This window comes from Centruroides vittatus, unplaced genomic scaffold (assembly GCF_030686945.1).
Source record: "Centruroides vittatus isolate TY-2023 unplaced genomic scaffold, ASM3068694v2 contig_202, whole genome shotgun sequence".
NCBI classification, from domain to species: Eukaryota; Metazoa; Arthropoda; class Arachnida; order Scorpiones; family Buthidae; genus Centruroides; species Centruroides vittatus.
The window spans coordinates 664,461-686,041 of NW_027121249.1; the positions used below are offsets into that span (position 1 = coordinate 664,461).

A 21,581-nucleotide genomic window follows, 5' to 3' on the forward strand; every position below is an offset into this window, starting at 1 on the left:
TCAATATCTTTACGTCAAAGATCCCTATCGGTTAAAAAATGAACTGAGAAGCAGACGAAAGTTTAATGACGTTGAATTAATAAATATACAGTCCAAACGTTAACTGTTTGTAAATTAATACGTATTTTTAAAATATATAATAATTTAACCGTATATTTAAGTTTATGTAATTTACTTTTTCCAACATTGTTTGTTGACTTAGTGAGCAAAGATGGCGTCGATGCAGGTGAGTAGGAAATTGAATGAAAAGTTATTCTATGAGATATTATTTTTCTATTCGCGATTTCGTTATTAAAACGTTACGTAGAAGCTGGGAAATGTTATAAAATAAAGATTATAAGCTTTATTTACCCATATATATGCGTTTAGTGCTTTTTTTGTAAGTACAATTCGATATTTTAGAACAAAATATACAAATGATTTCACATTATATTGTATTATTAAACACAATCTTCTGCTTACTTTACACACAAAATACAGCGCAGTTTATGATTATAAATAGGTAAAATTATGTGGACTTTATAATGTTATTTTGTTCTGGTTTATTTGTTCAACAAATAAACTAGCCATAAATAAACAGTATCAAAGTTTAATTTGATATTTCATACCAGAAACCAATTAATAATAACTCGTTATAAATGCTGTTTTTGTTGTCTTAAATATGAAATTATGCCACTAAAATGTGCCCTTTACGTATGTATTTTTTAATCAACCTATGCAGAAGACAAGAAACCGGCAATAAACTTTGCCTTTTTGGCCACATTTCGTTGGACGTCGTCAAGCTGTACAATTGGAAAATGAATCCGTGCCGTTTGAATATTCGAATCTAATGCGTTTTCGATCTGGGCGGTTGTCAATTGGAGGAGAGATTTTTCATGTGTACTCGTGTTTTATGTGTGGTATATACTTAATCATTTGTGCTCTGCGGACATTGTGTGGGCTTTTCTTCTTAGGAGGTTTGGCTGTGCCCGTAATGATGCCAGAAGTCCTGATTAAAATTTGAGGGTTTAGAGCAGCAGGATGGTGAAGTGGTTTGAAAACACAAATCTGGATTGAAACCAGAGTTGTGTTCTGTACCTTGACTGGAAGATTCTGTTAATGGCTGGCACTACTGAGTTGGGCTCACCAGTGGCCAGGCAGTTCTATTTCCTGAATACTGGGTTTGCATTTTTCCAGGACGGGCTGGCCACATGGAGTTTTCTGGGTTTTCTCCACGTCTGTAACGTTTGAATAGGGGCCAGTTACCCTTAAAAAAAACCTCCTGGAAGGCAGATCACCCAAGTGTTGTGTTGCCATAACTTAACAGACAAACAACACTACCGAATTGAATGAACAGATTTCTAATCCTCCAATCTCAGTGGCTAACAATACAGTGGCCAGATGTCCTTGATTACTGTCTCCAGTTTTACAATATTTGATTGTAGAATCAATCTTCGAATAGAGAAATTTGATTAACATGCCAATATAATATCACCAATTTATAGATCAGTAAATAAATGAATTTTAAAAATGATCAAAGTTCAATCACTGTTTTAGACCTTATTTTTACTGATTCTGAATTGTGTTCTTGGTTGGATTGTAAATGATATGGTCAGTCCACTAACAGAATTACTCAGACATATTCTACTTGTCTGACTTAAACAGCTTCCATCTTGTATTCAGACAATGTTAGAAATGTGTTTTCTTTCTTTCTCTGCTAGCTGAGTTACTGAACAGGGCACATGTCAAGAAACCTCAAGAATATTTGGAGGTTGGTCTGTCTTGGATACATCAGCCCCTTGCCACTAGCCACCCCATTGTGGGTGTGATTAAAAGGTTTTCTTAGTGCCTACGGGGCAGAAAGAAACAAAAATCATGTATTTATTGTCTTATCATCCAGCCATCTTTACAAAAGAATTAATATAATACCAGAGTTTACTTCTCATTCATTCAAAATATTTTGTCATTAACTATTAAGGTTGATATTTAGTAAAGTGTGAGTTAGTTTCAAGTGTTCCAAAACACTTGAAATCACATTTTCTTTTTTAATGATTATTTTGTGCTTTAAGTCTGATTTTAAATGTTTGTTTATGTATATGTTATGGACAAAGTAATTAATCGGGCATTATGAATAATGACCGAAAAAGGGCACGCAGTGTGATAAATATTGATTAATTTATCAAATTGACTGGTCATTATGACTGCCGCTATCATCTAGTCGGGCAAAGTGATGATAATATGTTGAGGAGTAATCATCCAACATATGCTAGCCAATTGGTACTCTGAGTTGCTGATTGTATCGCGCGTTTAGTACGGAATTTTAAATTGTGTGACATTTTAATTTGATTTAAAAAACTCCACTTATTTCATTTAGAAATATTTATTTTTTGTGAAGTATTTTAAAAAGAAAATACAGTAGAGCATCGATTATCCAACTTAATTGGGGACTGGGGTTGGTCGGATAACTGAAAAGTCGGATAACCGAAAAGTATGAAAAAATACATTATTAGTATAGTGTATTAGGCCTGGTTTAAATACTAGCCTCCCTTTCATGGTCGAGCCAGTGCTACCGGCTAAAACATGCAAAAATTTAACAAAAATAATATTAAAGTAGCCAAGACATAACCGAATATTGTAGCGCCACGTCACTAGCGGACATTTGAATTTGCCGACTAGAACGCAGTCAGTTAACCGATAAGTTGATTAATCAGGGGTCGGATAATTGATGCTCTACTGTAGTACTTAGTTTTAAAAGATTACATCAACTATATTAATTAAATGGTAAAATTTTACCTATGTGCACTATCATGGCGGTGGGTCGTAACAGTTTGTGCTGCCAATGGATTCAGGCTGCCGATTGTTTAACATCACTAGATATTGATTCATGTGTTCAAGAACTACCGTGAATAAATAACTAATGACGTTAAACAATCAGCATCCTGCCGCATCTCTCCTCCGGGAGGAATCCATCAAGAGCACAAACAGTCGCGACCGCCACCAAATTCGTTACTAAATGCAATACGCAAGCGCAACTCAGATGCGAGTGCTGATTGGCTAGTGTATGTTGGATGATCACTCCTCAACATATTATCACCACTTTGCCCGACCAGATGATAACAGTATTCATAATGACTGGTCAATTTAATAAATTATTGGAATTTATTACAATGCCCGATTCTGTTGGTCAGTATTCATAATGCCCGTATTAATCACTTTGTCCGTAACATATACACTGTTCAAACACTGTTCATTCATTGAAATTATAATAAAGCTATATTTATAAATTTTTGATTACAGCCAACACTGTTTACTTCTAGTTAAAACTTCATAAATAGTTTAATATATTCTTATAATAAGTGAAATTAAAAAGATCTGGCATTCTTCCACTGGAGAATTTCATTCTTTTCATATATATCAATATGTCAGTATGATATTGTCAATTATCTGACAAATAAAAGTGAAACTATAAACTATAATTTTAATTCTATTTGCACAGCAAATCTGTTATTAAAAGTGTATAGGTATGACCTTCAGTTTTTAAAAGTATTAATTCGACAATATACACAGCAGTTAACTTTTCATTTATATTATCTTTGCAGAAATTGTATTTAATTGTGATTCAAATAATTAACATGAATATTTTGAAAAAAATGTGTAAATAATTCTTACAAAATCTCAGAAAAATTTGATTTATTTTAATTTATAGTTCTTTTTGTGTTTTATTATTATTCCACGTTACATTGATTACGAATACCTTCATTGTCTATATTCATTTTAATGAATAAGCAACTGCTTTATTTGGTGTATCACCGTTTTGTTCTTAAGCTTTCAATATAACAAACAGTCTTTTATTGCTTCTACCTAACAGGCTAGAGAAGGCCTTTTTTCCTTGCTTGTTAGGGATTAAGAGCCGAATAGTAAGGAATTCTGGGGTTTTTCGACTGCTCGGATTCAATTCCCAGATTCCAACCATAATGTTAGTACCTTAAGGGTGCGACTATGCAGATGCGAATTTAGAGCGAGCGAGAGGTTGTGAGCAATTTAGTTTTCGCAAAGAAAAACCATGCACAAGCGAGAAGCGAGAAATAACGCTGGCGAGAGCGAATTTCTGGTTCTCGCACATATCTGACAGCTTTTGATATTTATCGCGTCTCACCTTTTCTTGCCGCATATTCTCGCTCGTGTCTGCATAGTCACACCCTGTCTGTGCTGTCACACAAAATGGATTCAGAAAAGTTAATTTTTATTCGGGGAAGCAAAGTTCTAGACTTTTTTGTAACTCTTCAAATTAATAAAACAAGCTTAAAACAGAAAATTTGAAATGTTTTTATTTCTGTTTAATTATAAAAGGACTGTTTTGAAGTTAAACTATTACATACAGTGAACCACCTTACAGTATGGGAGAAATATTTTGCATTATAGGAAACCATGTTATAAGAACCACTTGTGTTATGTATGAACAGTGAAAATTGATCCCTAATTCATAGTTCATACATAACATGTTCTTATAATGTGGAATTATCCTCCATGTACAGGGGTTCACTGTCTTTATATAGAAATACTGGTTCAATCAACATTTTATATTGTAATTTGATATTATTCTTTAATATATTTCTAAAGAAACTATAACTTTGATAAAGGTAGAATTTTGATACAAACATTTTCAAAACTTTAATTGCAATTACTGTAGTTTCATTATTATAAATAGAATTAATTGTTCGTCTAATATTTATAAAACTTTAATAAACAAAACAAAAAGGCATTTGTTTGTTTTGCATCTAGGAAATAAAACTATTTACATTATTGCACAATGAGAATAAAATGGTTTAAACTGGAATCCTGTTATGCGATTAGTTTCTATCGGGAGAGTATTTTAACATTAGATAAAATTCTGATACAAGATTACATTTAAATTTATTTGTTTATAATCTGATAATATGCATGAGCTGCTGCTTTATATTTAAAAAAAAAAATGTCAGCAACTAATCTATACACCACAAAACAGATTATAAAGAACGGTCATAATTATATTATGCATTATTATATTTTACATAAATACAGTTTACTATATTCTGATATTGTTATGTACATTATCAGAGTATAGTAAATTGTATTTATGCGAAGACCAACAACTGCCGAATTATCGGGCTAGCAAATGGCTATAGAAATATTAATAATTTAAGTAAATTTGTTACTAGAGTTAGGCGTTAGGCATCATCTCTTGCTAAATTTAATAATTAGAACGGCATTGTAATGACCGTCGATGGTCGTACGGTAATCTTATATCAACTGGAAGGGGAGATCGGACCGAAGGTCCGGGTAGCGTAACTGGTAACATGTCTGCACGAATAGCAGTAGTTGTGGGTTCGAGTACCGCTTCGGGCGGATTCTTTTCTTCCAGTTAGGCCTAAAATTTATTTAAATTATTTAATTAAAATTCTAATTATTAAATTTAGCAAGAGATCGCGCCTAACGCCTAACTGTAGTAACAAATTTACTTAAATTATTAATATTTCTATAGCCATTTGCTAGCTTGATAATTTGGCAGTTGTTGGTCTTTATATATAACAGGTTAGTTGTTGTTTATTTGTATTTATGCGAAACCTTGAGATCAAGAATTAATTAATAATTCCAGTCGTAAATTTTTTATCGACGACTAACATTTTCGATCTTAAACGGATCTTCTTCGGGATACAGAACCGAATTAGAATGCGAAATAGAACATGCTAGTTTAAAAAATTGAAACAACCAATAAATGAATACATAATGTAATTAGGTATAAAAAATTAAATATCGGTAACGATTTTTAAAAATTACAAAAAATTAAAATTAAATATAATGCACGAGTATAATCCATGTTTATAATCTATGTTTATCGTTTATCTGTGGGGGGTAATTGTTTTTCACATAAATATTGCCATGCTTTAGATAGAGGCTGTTCTTTGATAGAATGTTTAGAAACACATGATTTATTCTATGATTTAAAGTTGTGTTTGTAAACATTCTATTGTCACATTACTTGCCACCTAACCTAATTCTTTTTGTCTATATTTTTGAGAATTAAATAAAACAGTATTGTTCTTCCTTAAAATAGCAGCAGGTTACAACAATAGTTATTTAAATTAATAATTTTTATTTACATAAGAAAATTAATTAATATTAAGTTTTAATTTGCATTTCAAAGTGGTATGATAATTGCCTTTATAAACCTGCCCAATGTTTCATTATTTCTAAGATAAAATAATATGAATTAAACCTAGGCAATTATAGATACGATTTTGATTAAAAGAAAATTTCATTATAACTGAAATAATCCAATGTTATGCACGCATAATTTTGCTTACGAACATATGTTTTCTACTACATTATCTATATGTTTGTTTAATATAACAATGAAAAATTTGTATAATCAATTTAAACAGGTTTTAATTTTGACATGTACACTTATTATTCTTCTGAAAAAGATTTGTTAATAACCTTCAAAACTTTTAGCGGCGCAACTATGATCCTCTCGTGTCACACCAATGTGCCTTGGCACACCGGTCAAAAATCACTGATCTAAATTACAATATCTGTATGAAAAACAATTACCCCCATCAATTGACAAGAAATGTGGATTGTAAACGTAGATTATATCTGCATATTATATTTAATTTTAAATAATAATTTTATATCTAATTACATTATGTATTTGTTTATTGGTTGTTGCAACTTTTTAAACTAGTACGCACTAGTATTCGCATTCTAATTCAGTTGTGTGTTCAGACCTGAAGATGATCTGTTTAAGATTGAAAACGTTAGTCGCTAATAAAAAATTTACAACTGGAGATACAAAGGTTTTGTGGATGTTTTTTTATTACAATTAGACCCGGTTCGTTTGTATTGCTGTAGAATTATTTAAAATTAATAAAACGGCAATGAATAGGCATACAGTTAATTATTTAAATATTGTTTACATAAATTTTACGATGACTTTGCGCTATTTAATTTTAATGAAATATTAAATTAAATATAATTTTATTTGTACAGCATTGAATAATTTCAATGATTTTATAAATATATGAGCTGCTCGTTTGCCAAATGAATTAACTCCACAAAACAAAAATAGATAAATTAGTAAAATAATTAAATTCCTTTTAAATTTTAAATATAAGTAAACATTGTAGAATGTATTATCACGAGCGTAGCTTTTACCGACGACATAAAAAATTCAATGATAAATGCTCTAAATTTATGAAATTCTCAAATCTTTTTCTCACTTAGTTCCTTTCACATACCATCTAGAAATAACAGTCTCGTGGCAGAGAATTTCTGTAAATTTTCTAAGATTATACTTATTGTCCTGACCATTTTATCAAATGTAGATAAATGTTCTGTCACTATAATAATTATTATTAGTTTTAAGTATTAATAATAACACCATCAACCTATCATGTCAATTTGTTCTTAAGATTTTATAACAACTATATTTAATAGGAGAAATAAATTTCAACAGGTCCATCACGTCTCTTTTCTTTTCTCTTGTCACGGTTCTGCCCATAGAATATAAGAAAGACTGGTCTACATTTTTTAAAACTGCTAGTCTAACTGCTACAGACTTTTTAATATTAGCGGCACCAAATTCTGCATCTTTGTTAATCAATTTTTGGATAATCGATGCTGTATTGTATACGGATATACAGTGTCTTCCAGAAAGAACACTACCATTTAAATTATTCTATGTTAATTATTGTGTAGAACATCATAATGTATATTAAAATGTTTGAAAACCACCAGTTTCACATTTGTTTGTCACAATTTCTCAATGCGTGCACGTTGTGTTTTGTAACATATAGTAATAATACAGTACAGTAACTGTCCAGAGTGCATCTAATACTTCTCGAGTAATAGTTAACGTAATTACAACAATTTAAAATGGTAGGAACTCATTTCGGAAGACCCTGTATACACACACCTAAAACAGTGATTTTTACATATTATATATTTCAAATAGAAAGTGTCATCTTATATTTCGTTATTTTCAAATTCAATGACAAATATTTCCTAGAAAAGTTGACCTTGTAATTTTATATTTCTGTTTTATGTAATTTCATACTTTGATATAAAGTGTTGGCCAGAAAAATAGAAAATATCAATTAATGATTCGTTTATGATGTAACAAAGAAAAAAGTCTATCGTGATCCAAGATATTCATACAGAAACTAATTTCATGTAATTGAACGTTGCAGTATACAGTTTAGAATTCTTTTCTTTGTTTCCAGAAGTGACGAAAATTGATATATCTTAACAAACATTTGTGCGTTTGTACACATGCTGTTTAGTAGGATGTTAACCGGATAATTTACTGAGGTATACCCTTGTAATTTTACACTTGCGAGTTTCTTCTGTAGTTCAAATATTACAGATTTAGAATATGACAAAAATAATTTAAGCAATAGCAGTTACAACAAAATGTTTTTTTCCAATTAGAAAAGTTGTTTGTTTTTTTAAATCATCTATCTAACTCAAATATAGAAACTATTTCATTACGTATGATGGCATAAGAAATTTATGAGTTTAAAATATATATATATATATATATCATTATCTATACTTGATACTAATTATACAAATTATGAAATGCTATTTTGAGAATTTGAATAACAAATGAGTGATAAGCATTTTTATTTTTCTATTAATCATTGCTTAATTTTATATGAAACTTTTGCCAGTATTTTTACAGCTTCTGGAGGCATTGTTGTAAGCCATCTTTTACAACCATCCATAATGCCTCCTGCAATGCTTTTACTCCATTCGTTTATTCCTGAGGGTAGAACAGTGAACGAGAAGCATTATATGGACATTTATATTGTTTGTGTAAGTCCATCTGCAGATGTGGCAAAATGGACAATGTTACTTGCCTGCGCATTGGTTCATAATGATTTTGCCTAAGTGGAACTGTGGTCTTGGATAAAGTCGCTTCAGAATATCGTGCTTGATACCTAACCGAAAAACCATCAATTGTCACAACCAAAACCTTGTGAGAATACTCTCTAACATTGTCAGCTGTTGATACAAGAACATAAACATAGCTTTTTGTTCTACAGGAGGGAACTTCCTAATGTTAAACCTTTACATGTTCTTTGCTTGTAATTCAATTTTTGTTCATAACTGAAAGCTTTCTTATTTTTGAAACAAAACTGGCAAATAAGACAGGCAGGAAATCTTTTTCATTCATATTCAGCAGAATTTCCATAAATAGTGCAAATGTTACATTCACAATCTAGACACTGATGAGCTTCGCTAATTTCTTTTTAAGCGTACCAGCAAAGGAAATCTTGTTCTGGCTCCAGGGTTGATGTTGAAACTTATAAGCACTGTTCACAAACTCTTCATTCTCTCATTGCTGCCTCTTCATTTAGTTTCTCTTCATACTCATTATCCTTTCAATATAATCCTTTTTTAAATCTGTTTGTTATGTAGTTCAGAATTTCTTGTAGCAGAGATGATGTGTTCAGATGACTTTTAATTGGCAGCTGAACCTCTACTAAACAGCTCGCCAACTGCATTGCTTTTGTCTTCAATTGGCTCTATACCTTCATTACATTATACTTGTATAATAATTAATAATGATGAGATATTTTCTTCATGGTTTTAGCATTATCCACTTTCTCTTACTAGTACATTTTATCTTTCATTTGTGGAAAAACACTGCTCTCGCAGAAACATGCCTGTTTTCTCTACTGTTGCAAAGTCTCCATCTCAACAGATTAGCCAATCAACTTTAATTAATTTTGATGTACTAATTGATTGGTATTAAATTACAGGCAACGACGAATGCATTTCATACATTGCGCACATTGTCAAGAGGACGAGTCTGTTTTTATGTGAAAGTAGACGCTGTTTGTCTTGTAGTTTCTCAACATTTAAGCAGCCATTATATAGAACACCTAGGCAAACTATGTCATATGATTTATTTCATTCTTTGCCAACTGACATCTGTGGAATGCCTGAATTTGATAGTTAGCTCATAACAGTATATGGCTGCTGTTTAATTTACTAAATTAAATCATTACTTAATTATATTTTAATCGCATCTTTATTCATTTCTACTATTAATACAGTGACAATGCGATTTAACATATGAATAAATACTTTCGTTCCTTATTAGAATCAAATTTGAAAGTACTTACAAAGTAATTTACATTTAATTATTTTCACGGTAACATTCGAAAATAGAATCAGAAATTTACTCGAGTCCGATTCGAATCAAATTAACTCAATATTTATTCGTATCGAAGCGAATTATAGATACGTGAATTGACTTTTAACGAAGGAGTTTATAAGCCAAATTTTACATTGTTCACGGCACTCTCTTGTTAAATCAGTGTAAGGAATAGTTTCATTATATTTAGACTTAAGGAATTGAAAATAAATTGTTATTTTAATTATTTATTTAGTAAAGTCTTAATTGATACCGAGAAGTTTATTGCCTACGTTTGTAATGAAAATTCAAATTACTCCACTCTCTCGGTTACTAAAGACCTTTCTCCATTTTAATTCCACACATTAGCAAAAGTATTTTGTTTTGCATCTTCGAAATACATAAACAGGATATCAGTTAATGTTTCAAATGACAAGTTATGTTATTACTTTTTTATTTTGTTGGCAACTATACTTAATATAGATTGTTTAATTGCCAATTTATGCAATTAAAAGTGGATTTTTTTAATTTGATAATTAACAAGCAATACTACATCACTGAGGATTACGACCATTGGAAAATATAGATACAAAATCAATATTATTTATTTAAAAACCTTATTTTTGATCAGTCACAGATCATCAGAATTATTATAACAACAATTAATTATCTAAGTTACTGAAGAAACGTAGAAGTCGAGTGCCAAGTAATGGAATCAAAAGAGCCAGTCTTCGAGTAATGGTGGCTACCCGAGGCCAGCAATTTGAATCCGTTGTGGTCAGTTGCTTTTTACATCATCTAATTACCTAAACTGTGAATTAATTGTCTTACTAATAAGTTTTAATTCTATAGAAGCATCAAAATAGTAAAGATACAAACATATTTACATCACAGTTTGCTCAGAAATAATGAAATTAATCTATTGTCTACTTCAGTAAAGTTGCGATTTAAATGTATATTTGTTATTTAACTGTTAGTTTCGTGAATAATCAATGATTTATACTTTATAATCCATTATGTGATCAAGCTTTTAAATGAATATTCAAAATGCTCCAAGGCTTCGGAATGCTTCTTTGATGACCGAATGTGTGTAGGATCCGACGATGGAACATGTAGTCCTAAAAAGAGTTTTGTCTAAAGTGAATCTTGGACCTTGATCTATACTACTTACTTTGCTTCGTACCACTCATTGAGGGTCAATTTGCTTAAATAAAATAATAAAAACATATAACTTATATCGTTTCTACTGTTATATAAATGTGATATTCAGTTGTTATTGCTATCAAGCACATAGACAAATGCCAATGTGTAGCCATCAAAAACAGTTGTCACACTGTAGTTGCATGCAGTTAATGTGATATTAATCAATGAATTTTAATTGATAATTGACTTCACAAAGCTCATCCTGTTTATAAGTAATATGAATAATTTTTCTAAATATTGTTTTTAAAATTGGTTTAATCCATTTATCTTCTATCGGTTTAGCTTTTTTTTCTTTTAGAAAACTTTTTTGGATTGACCTACTTTTTTCTAACTTTCATTGCCTCCTTTTATCTTCTCTTTGGTCTCTTATTTAATTTTTGTGAATTTATAATGAATCTCATGTTAACATATAGTTTCTTCTCTTTTTATATGATGTGTAAATCATTATAATACAGCCACACGTCTTTCATAACCTAAACAAGTGCGCCAATACATAAGTAAACTTTATCTATCGTGTGTTATTTCTTTAATATGCTAATTTCGATTAAAACACTTAGAGTGATTAGACCAATGAATGACCATTTGAGGCAATTTTTCTAATAGTTTCACCCTAACTGTGTAATTTCTTCCCTTGCATTTCTTGATCTTACGGCACTGCTCTGAACTATACGGTAGTTTGCAGCACCCCAGTCAGAACCACTGATTTAAGATGAGGTTGTCATTCGGAATTATTTTGTACAGCTGCTATTTTACCCTAATTAGTGAGATGTAACCTGTGTGTATGCTTAAACTACATTGTTTCTATGGAAAGGTGATGCTTATTAGATCCAAATCGAAGGCAAACAAAGTGTCACTAACCTTTATCTTCAGTTCTATACATTAACCTCAAATGTTTAGCCTTTTTAAGGGCAACATCGGTGAAAGATTTTCAAGACACACAACTAAACGCACAACCGATACTCTGGGACAGGTATTTGAATTTCCAGATTGTGTGTGTTTAGTTGGTCATTTACTGGTTGAGTCACCCTGTAAGAAAATACTTAATACTTGGATTCTTATGCTTATTTACTATGAAATAATGATGTAAGAACTAGTGTTTTAGGTAAATATTTCATGTTATAGCATTGAAATGAAATGTTTTTCCTAGTTACAACTTTTCTTTCGGGCATTTCTCAGTAAAGTCAGTTTGAAAATTTATAGTAGTTGAAAAATCAAAATAATTGAAAGAGTTTATAGAATTATTTCTGAATTTCTTATTAAAAAAATAGAAAATTGTTCTGTTCTTCAATATTACTATAATGCAGGGATGGGCAACCTTTTTCTACGTAATGGCCACATTTCAAAACTTTTGAACTGACGCAGGCCGCATACAAGAGAAAATAGAAAAAAAAAATGCCAGTAAATCACAATTATTTATTCATGTATAATTATAAATTAGCACAGATATACTTAATTTAGCTTCTGGAACTGATATAAATGTAATATATTGGAAATATTTAACCAAATTAAGCTAGCAATGACTAATTTAAGCTACTAAAGCTAGCATTGCTAGCTTTAATAGCTTAAATTAGTTTTGATGTGTCTGTTAGCCAGTTTCTTGTTTGAATTTTTGCTGCATACTTCCTTAAGCCGGGAAACTGATATATTTATTCGTATTTTATATGACGGGCTGCAAAAAGTATTAATGCAGGCCGCGAGTTATCCATCCTCCTATAATGGACCAAGTATCCAGCAACTTCATACCAACCAGAAGAGTCCACATACAGGCTAAATATATTTAATAAAAATTGCCGGGACCAATATAACATTCACAGAAAAATATTTCTATTTTGACTATACATACACAGATGAGTCTAGTTGATTTCTCCCTTCACACGCCGTACGAGGCAATAACAATTCCACTGGCGAAGTCGACCTTTTCTTGTAGGCTACCCTATTTTTCTGTGAATGTTATATTGGTCCCAGCAATTTTTATTAAACATAATTATTAATTTTAATTGTGCTGTGCCACCACTAGAGGACTTTTTTAATTACTTTACATTTTGCGGCGAATGGTAGCCTACAAGAAAAGGTCGACTTCGCCAGTGGAATTGTTATTGCCTCGTACAGCGTGTGAAGGGACAAATCAACTAGACTCATCTATGTATGTATAGTCAAAATAGAAATATTTTTCTGTGAAGGCTAAATATATACTTAAAATGAAGTAAAGAATGAAATTGTCTTTAACACAAAACTGATTAACGAAGAAAGTTTGCTTATTTTCAAATGCAAGTTTATGGTATGGATGCATTGTGAAATATTATACAATATATGTGATAGGTAAGACATTGTGAATACAAAGAAATAAAGCATTTCATAATTCTAAACATTAGTAGGTTTAAATTACGAGATATGAAGAGAAGCAGAAGCATGCAATGTGTCTTTATGCTCTCTCGCTTCTCGATCTTATGATAAAAATCAAGGCTAAAGCTACAGTTTGAATTAGATCCCTTATTTTGTAACAGTGTCTGGCTCAAAAGTGCTAATTATATTCACAAGATCAAAGTCGAGTACTGATTGCAATATACTCTGTATTTATAGATCAAAAACTAAAATAATGTGTAGAAAAAGTAGATTTTTATCTCTTAGTCAATGTGTTGAATACTAAACATTTGTTTCCAATTCATAACTCTGCCAAATTTAGAATTTGAAAGTAGTAATCACTCCAATAAATTTACACATAAGCAGTTATAGAAATTCACATAATTAAACAGTAAATACTTTGTGAGTTAAAAGAAGAAAGTTAATGAGAATTAAAAAGAAATTACATTCGATAATTATGTATGTGTATAAATGAATGAGTTATGCATTTGCCAAAGTATATCAGTAGTTTTTATGCTGAAAGTATAAATAATTATTGATTTTTCTCATTAGTTATACAAAACAGTTATCTATCGAATTAAATAAAGTCCATGACCCGAAAAACTGGATTTCAAATTTTTTCAACCGTTGTTTTGATTACAAATTAAACGTCTGTTGAACCAGTTTACGATAAGTTTGTTTATGTTTTGCAATATTTTAAATGAAATTAACATCAAATATCGAAGTGGTAATCATAGAGGCATTTATTCTCTAATTATTTATGTAATGCCCATATTTGGAATTAATATTACACAAAATATGTTGGATATTACCATAAAAATGTATGAATAAATTTAGTGCAAGTGAAGTTGTCAAGAGTGGATGATTTAAGTCGCACGTCATGTTTTCTCTCCTGGAAACTTTCGGTGGACTAGTAACTGATCGCTTACGGACTGGCACTTACCTACTGTAGATGACCGGGCAGTAAATTTATGATTCTGAAAAAGATTTTTTGGGTTGAATTTTTATTCTACTATGCTGGATCTTTGATCATACTGTATATACAATTTCTTTTGATATTCTTTTGTTATATAATTGTTTCTGTTGGGGTTGTAGAGTCGATAGACCAAGCCTCCAACTCTGACTCCTGCTTCTGTATCTCGGGGATCGTCATGGCATAAGACTATGCGTTACAGGAGACTCCTACCAGGAGCTTAATATAAAGTAAATAATAAAAAAACTGTTCCTTAAGAATGTTTGCACAATGCATTGGATGACTTTTGAATCATTCCAAGCATACACATGAGCATTCATTTTGCTCACCAGTAGTGAGAAAGTTGCAACTTGTTAAATTGAGATTGCCAATAGGTCACAAGTTTGTTTATTTTATCAGTTAATTTGTTGTTTTTTTAATATGTAAATTACACAAATTTGACAATTTTATATGTTTTTATAACGAGCACTTATTCAAATGATTTATTTAATTTTTCCTTTACATTTTTGACTCGGTATGCATGCTATTCTTCTCATTTTTCTAAAAGAAATCCCTAGAACTGTCATTTCTTGTAATAAAAGTAGAAAACTTGCTTTATAAAGATGAAAAAATAAGAAGAAATATATAAAAACATTTGTTTACAATTCAGAATTGTTTAAGTTGATCAAATATAATTATGAAACTTAAGAAATTCGTATTTAATATATCAATTATTTTCTGATCTGTAATTCTAAACATATTCTAACTGTAAATATCCATGTATAGAGAGTAAAATGTTAAAACATCTGAATGAAATTTTTATTAAAGAACATAATGAATTATTTATTTTCCTGTAAAAGAAAGAAGGTACAAATTCAATTTGACTGTGTGTAAATTCTCAAATACAGTCAAACCTGTTTTTATGCGCTCTTTTTATGTGCGATTTTTATTTGTGCGATTTTTTTAATGCGAATTTTTAATTTGTGCGGTATAGTTGGCGACTAGTCTCGTGCGATTCGTCATGTCTCACGTTGACTTATTATAGCTAAATAAACTTATTATAGCATAAATGCACTTATTGTAGTAATATTATTGCATGAATATGCGAAAAATGAAATAATTTACTTTTTAAGTCAACAAAACACCACCTGGACAAAAATATGTAAAACAGACGATAGACCAGACGATGCAGTCAAGTGCTGACATCTGTTGTCAATAAATTCTATTTCGTACGGTTTTGAGTTATTTTCTATGTGAGACTTTTTTTATGCGGTCCCTATTCACCGCATAAAAAAATTATTTTTTTAATTGTGTTGCGAAAACTATTATTTACAGCCATTCGTGAAGTTTCGTGAGATTTTTTTTTTAATGCGTTTTTTTTAATGCGGTCCCTATCCCCCGCATAAAAACAGGTTTGACTGTATACTATTTTGTTTTTTGAAATTGTGAATCATATATCCGTCAACTAGAGCAGCATGCTTTAAACTCTCTGGCTACTATAATTTATTTATAAAAAACTTAGAGTTGCAATTTAAAGAACTGTTTAATATCTTATATTATTTACATTACTTAATGATTATTAGTTAAGAATAGCTCGGTTGTTTCTTCACACCAGAAGTTCCAATTGTGCCTAGTGGTTTAGCTTAATATAAGCTATTGTGGTCTGTTAGAATAAGCTTCATATTGCGTTAAAAAGCATCACATTTAAAGAAACGGATAATTTTCATCAAGCTGAGTGAAACTAGGATAAACTACACTAAGCTGATAGTAATAAATTGTAATTTACTATACTATGTGGATCTGAATTTATTACTTTCAGTCTGATGCATGAATAAATTTAATGTAGGCCTGTATCTAATTTTCAGCAAATATTCAAGACGACAAATTCAATTTTTATGCTAAACAAGGACAGAAATCTTTGAACTTACACTTCCAAAGATTAAATTTTCCTGTTTTTGTTTTCTTTTATGCTTTTCATTACGTTTATTTATTTTTTATAGTAAACAAGGTCGTAAATCAAAACTTTCTTTGTTCCATATTTTCATTTTCTAATTATTCATTCAGTGTCAGGGATTTTTATTCCTGGAAAGTAGGTATCTATTTGCTGTACGTTTACATGTATTAAAAAAATAGAAAGATAAAGGGAACAGCCTTAGGTACCGTACAAAGCATAGGGAAATCTAATTAGTTTCGATGTCGGGAAGACCTTGAATTGCAGTTCTGAAAAACGTTTAATAAAAGGAATGCCAGATGCTTTACTAAGCGAGTTGCTATTGATCCACTACACCAGCACCAATATAATCAAAGATAATGTTCGACTAGGAGAAAATTATGAATTCGTTATCTCCTCCACACCTAACGACTTTACACATAAATCTTTACACACTCTCGACACGGAACTTGCGGTATAATATAACTTTTCTGATACTTTTCAGTATCTAGGTCAAGAACTACAAGTTAAAAATGAAGGTAATTTATAATTTCGAAGGAGCTAAAAATGAAACACGTGAGTCGTACGATTGATTGTTTCTATTAAAATTCTCATAAAGTAACTGAAAATTATAGGAGAAAAAAAACTGTAAATCGCGTGTAAACACTACGTGATTAAATACGAATTTTATTTGTTAGAAGCGCTCTAGCCCGGTGTAGACTTTGTTATTGTTATCGAAGTATTTTGACGTGAATTTTTCTTAGAAACACGCGAAAAATGTCCATAAATCGATAGAAGTTGCACCCAAAACAGTCAGTTTATAAACGTTTCGTAAACAGTAAAAATGTTTGGTGTATCGACCTTCATTGATTACTTTCGGTCCAGATGTTAAATCCCCCTTTCCCTTATCTTCTTTTTTATGTACAGTACAGACCTCTCTATAACGTAACTTCCAGACCATTTCACTGTAATTCGATACACGTAAACCTATTTTACAGTCGTGTGTAGCTTTGACTAGTTTCTGATGGCCGAGATAACGCGTAATCTTTTAACATTGAACAGAATTAAACTATACGTTCGAGAGTAACACTGTGTTACTCTCGATTTACTCGTGGTTTAAATATTTATAAACACTGCGTATTTTGCCATTGATTTCGTTAATTCGCTCGCTGCTTACTCTTAGGACTCGTATAGAGATGTTACTAACAACGTAACGATCGATTTATCATCTGTGAAAGTTTTTATCATCTTCATTCATCTAGAAAATGATGATTTGGTTGATAAGGTGTTGTTTGTGTCACGAATACTCGATAAGCATTAACGTTACATCCAACTTTTTTCACAAGTCGGCATCGTTGTATGTTTTCTACATCGGGGTATCGATTCAGAAATCAATAAATTGCTTGATATTAAGAGGAAAACATCGAATTAAATTGCGATTTACAAAAAAACAAAAAAAAATAATTCCAATTGATCGTTTGTAAAAGATTCAATTAGATAAAACTGATCTCTTCCTCCAATTCTTTTTGTTTTCCCCTCGGAAATGCTCGCGTAGAGGAAGAGGTCTGATCGATTAGTTTGGCTTTTAAAGGAAAATTTTTAACTCGTTTTAACGCCAGTTGACAGCTTTGTATAACCTTTAAAGTGTTCGTCAGATCGGAAAAAAACCGCAATGTACAGGAAAAATACAGAAAAATCAGTTAGTATTGTCAACAGCTCTTCAGAACGCTACGAAAATTTATGTAAAGAACAGTTTCCCAGACGACTACACCGAATCCTTTCAAGCAATACTCTATCGAATTAACTGGAAATCCTACGATGTCTAATCCCGGAACGGTGAGACGTTCTAGTTTAAAAAAAAAGTTAGATTTATGTAGTGTTAAATAAAAGTGTTTATTGCAGGAAAGTTGCTGTAACTAGTATTTTCTCGGAACAAATACGTTAAATACGTATACATCGATAAACACTCAATAAATCGCCGTTACTGTAGCGCGCACACTGACTTTGCATATTAATAATTCTTGATGTACAGTTATGTTGCCGGAGTGTTTATTCTTGATATCTTGTTTGTGTTTTTGAAAAACCATTGACTTTCATTCTGTAATTATCGTAGTGTTTGTATTTTAATGTGAAACGTCATTTATTTAATTTCAGAAACGGCTCCAGAAAGAGTTAATGGCCATACAGAAGGAACCACCACCCGGTGTTAGCGTCAATCCAAACAATATCGGTCCAAATCTAACCCAGTAAGTAGGATTTTCGATTTATAATAATGTAAAGCCAAAAATAAGTCTAGAAAATGCTCAAGTTCAAATAAAAACCTTACCCACGACAATCCTAGCGTAGTTGTTGACATTACTCGGATGATTAATAAGACTGTTGTTTCTAAATTACAGATGGGTGGTGGACATGGAAGGTGCTGCAGGAACCCTTTACGAGGGCGAAAAGTTCCAATTATTATTTAAATTTAGTCAGAAATATCCATTCGATTCACCGGAAGTGAGTAAACTTTTAAGTAAGTTTATTATATTATATACATCGGCAACAGTAACGATAATGATTACGTTACAGGTCACTTTCATTGGGCCAAATATTCCCGTACATCCGCACGTCTACAGCAACGGTCATATCTGTCTATCGATTTTGACAGAAGACTGGTCACCCGCTCTCTCGGTACAATCCGTGTGCCTCAGTATTGTTTCTATGTTGTCCAGTTGCAAAGAAAAGGTAAGTCAAGTTCTAAATATTCGTCACGAGCATGTATATTGGTGATGATGTCATCGAGTTCGAATTACCGTTACAGAAACGTCCACCTGACAATTCCTTATACGTGAAAACGTGTAGTAAAAATCCCAAGAAAACGAAGTGGTGGTATCACGGTGAGTTAGTTACTCGTCACAGTTACGTTTAACATCACTACGATAGTAACCCATTTCTTATATTAACAGATGATTCCGTCTGACATCAAAGAATTTAGGCATTTGCGAGAGATTCCATATGGCACCAACACCGAAAAGTCAAAAAAAAAAGTAAAAGTATATATATATATGGACGATAATTTTTTATTTCAGTCACTGGCACCAGCAAAATCTGTTACCAAAGTTTTATTTCTTCATCGGTTTGTCTTTTTATTATTACATTGTTCTTTTAAAAAATAAAAACAGAAAACACGTGTATGTTTTACTGTACTGCTGAAAAAAAACGGTGATAAAAATTGCCGTATTGCTGGAAAACCGGCGATAAACTTTGCTGTATTGCTGGAAAACGGTGGAAAAAACTTACTGTATTGCTGGAAAACGAAAACGTGAATTTGATGTGTTGCTGGAAAACCGGTTTAAAGTTACTGTATTGCTGGAAAACCGATAAGAAATCCAATCTGCTTTATAAACAATTTTTTTTTGCGAGAGCGCTCCCTCTAGGGACGAAAAAACGAAGTTTTTTTTGTTGTTTTCGCACTTCACGTTCCTCTTATGAAGTTTTATTATTGTTTACTCTCGACACGAGAGAATTAAAATTAAAAAAAATAAAATGAAAAACAGCACTTAAAATTGTATAATTCACTTTCAATTCTTCAATGATTCCTAATTCCATCGTAATTTGTGGATTCAAAGAAAATAAAAAAAAAGGTTGGTATAAAAATATTATATAAATATACAGTATATATATATACTTACGATTATGTAAATACATTATTATGCAAATGATTTCTACGTTTTGAAGAAACAAAGTTCTATGTATCATTTTATTTATCTTATATTTATCACAAGAAGTCGTGTTATGTCATATAATAACTATTATTATTATTATTTAGCCGTATTTAGTTTTAGTGGAATTATTTTCTTTACCCACTGACGTTTACAAAAATCGTAAAGATCTAAGAAAAAAATAAATAAATAAAAGATTGTATTTTAATTAAAACACTAAAATATTATTAATGTATTATGAAAAAGTTAATAATAATAAAAAAAAACAGTCTTTCATTATAGAGTTGCGAAGTGTATTGCGTGATGACATTAAAGAAAACAAATACGATTTATAAAATTTTATTTTTGTTTACGAAAATGCCGAACGTATTTTCTTAATTTGTGAAGGAACCGGGAGGTTACCATTTTGTTTCGTTTACTTGTAATACGTCATAATAAAACGAAATCGAAACATTTATTCGTAGTAATTTTGTTCCGTTCGGGTGTGGATGAAACGCAATAAAAATTCAAGTTTAGAATTTCGTAACGAAGTGGTTTCTATAGCCGCCATTTTGAAGCGGAAACAATAACTTTGTTACGAAAATTACGTTTTAATTGTTTACCGAAACAAATTTCGTTCGCTAGTTGCGTATTTTCTGAAATTACCCCGATTACACAAAAAAAAAAAAAAAACTCAATTTAACGGACGGACAAGCCATTAGAATTCATAAACGATTTTCACAAGAAATAAAATACATTTCGACATGTTGCTGGAAATCTTTCAAAATTTATTATTATTATTAACACCAGATGGAGAGACGTTCGATCGCGAACAAAACGAGGTAAAAAACAAAAAGTAGCGCCATCTAACGTTCGAAACATTATTTAAAAATAATACACAGGCTTGTAATTTGGTGCATAATTTAATGAACTTTTTCTCATTCATTTCATCAATACTTTTTTTTTTTATTATATGTTACATGATTTTTAGGATGGATGGTTAACATTGCATGCAAAACCATTACAATGAAAAGTATAAATTTCCTCATAAAATGTTGCACACACAAAGATTTAGGAAAATAAATGAAAAATATTTACAATGGATGTTAAGACACACAGTGAAAAAACGTCACCAAAAAAATGTCTTTATATAATATATATATGTATATATATATAATATATATTTTTTGAGCCCTTCGATTAAATGTGCATAAAAATCTTATAGGAAGCCAACAGCGTTTTATTATTATTAACTTTTATGTATATATATATCATGTGTATATAATACAT

The 21,581-nt window shown here is 30.9% G+C and overlaps 1 protein-coding gene across 1 annotated transcript; it reads left to right on the plus strand.

The window, feature by feature from the left end:
• The first annotated feature begins 30 nt into the window (after nt 1-30).
• LOC136970555 (ubiquitin-conjugating enzyme E2 W) lies at nt 31-20,769 on the plus strand. The gene is made up of 7 exons (XM_067265001.1): nt 31-90; nt 203-226; nt 18,763-18,854; nt 19,005-19,107; nt 19,180-19,335; nt 19,412-19,487; nt 19,557-20,769. Exons 2-7 carry the CDS (start codon nt 212-214, stop codon nt 19,568-19,570), a joined length of 456 nt encoding a protein of 151 aa, XP_067121102.1. The 5' UTR covers nt 31-90; nt 203-211; the 3' UTR covers nt 19,571-20,769.
• Nucleotides 20,770-21,581: the final 812 nt, after the last annotated feature.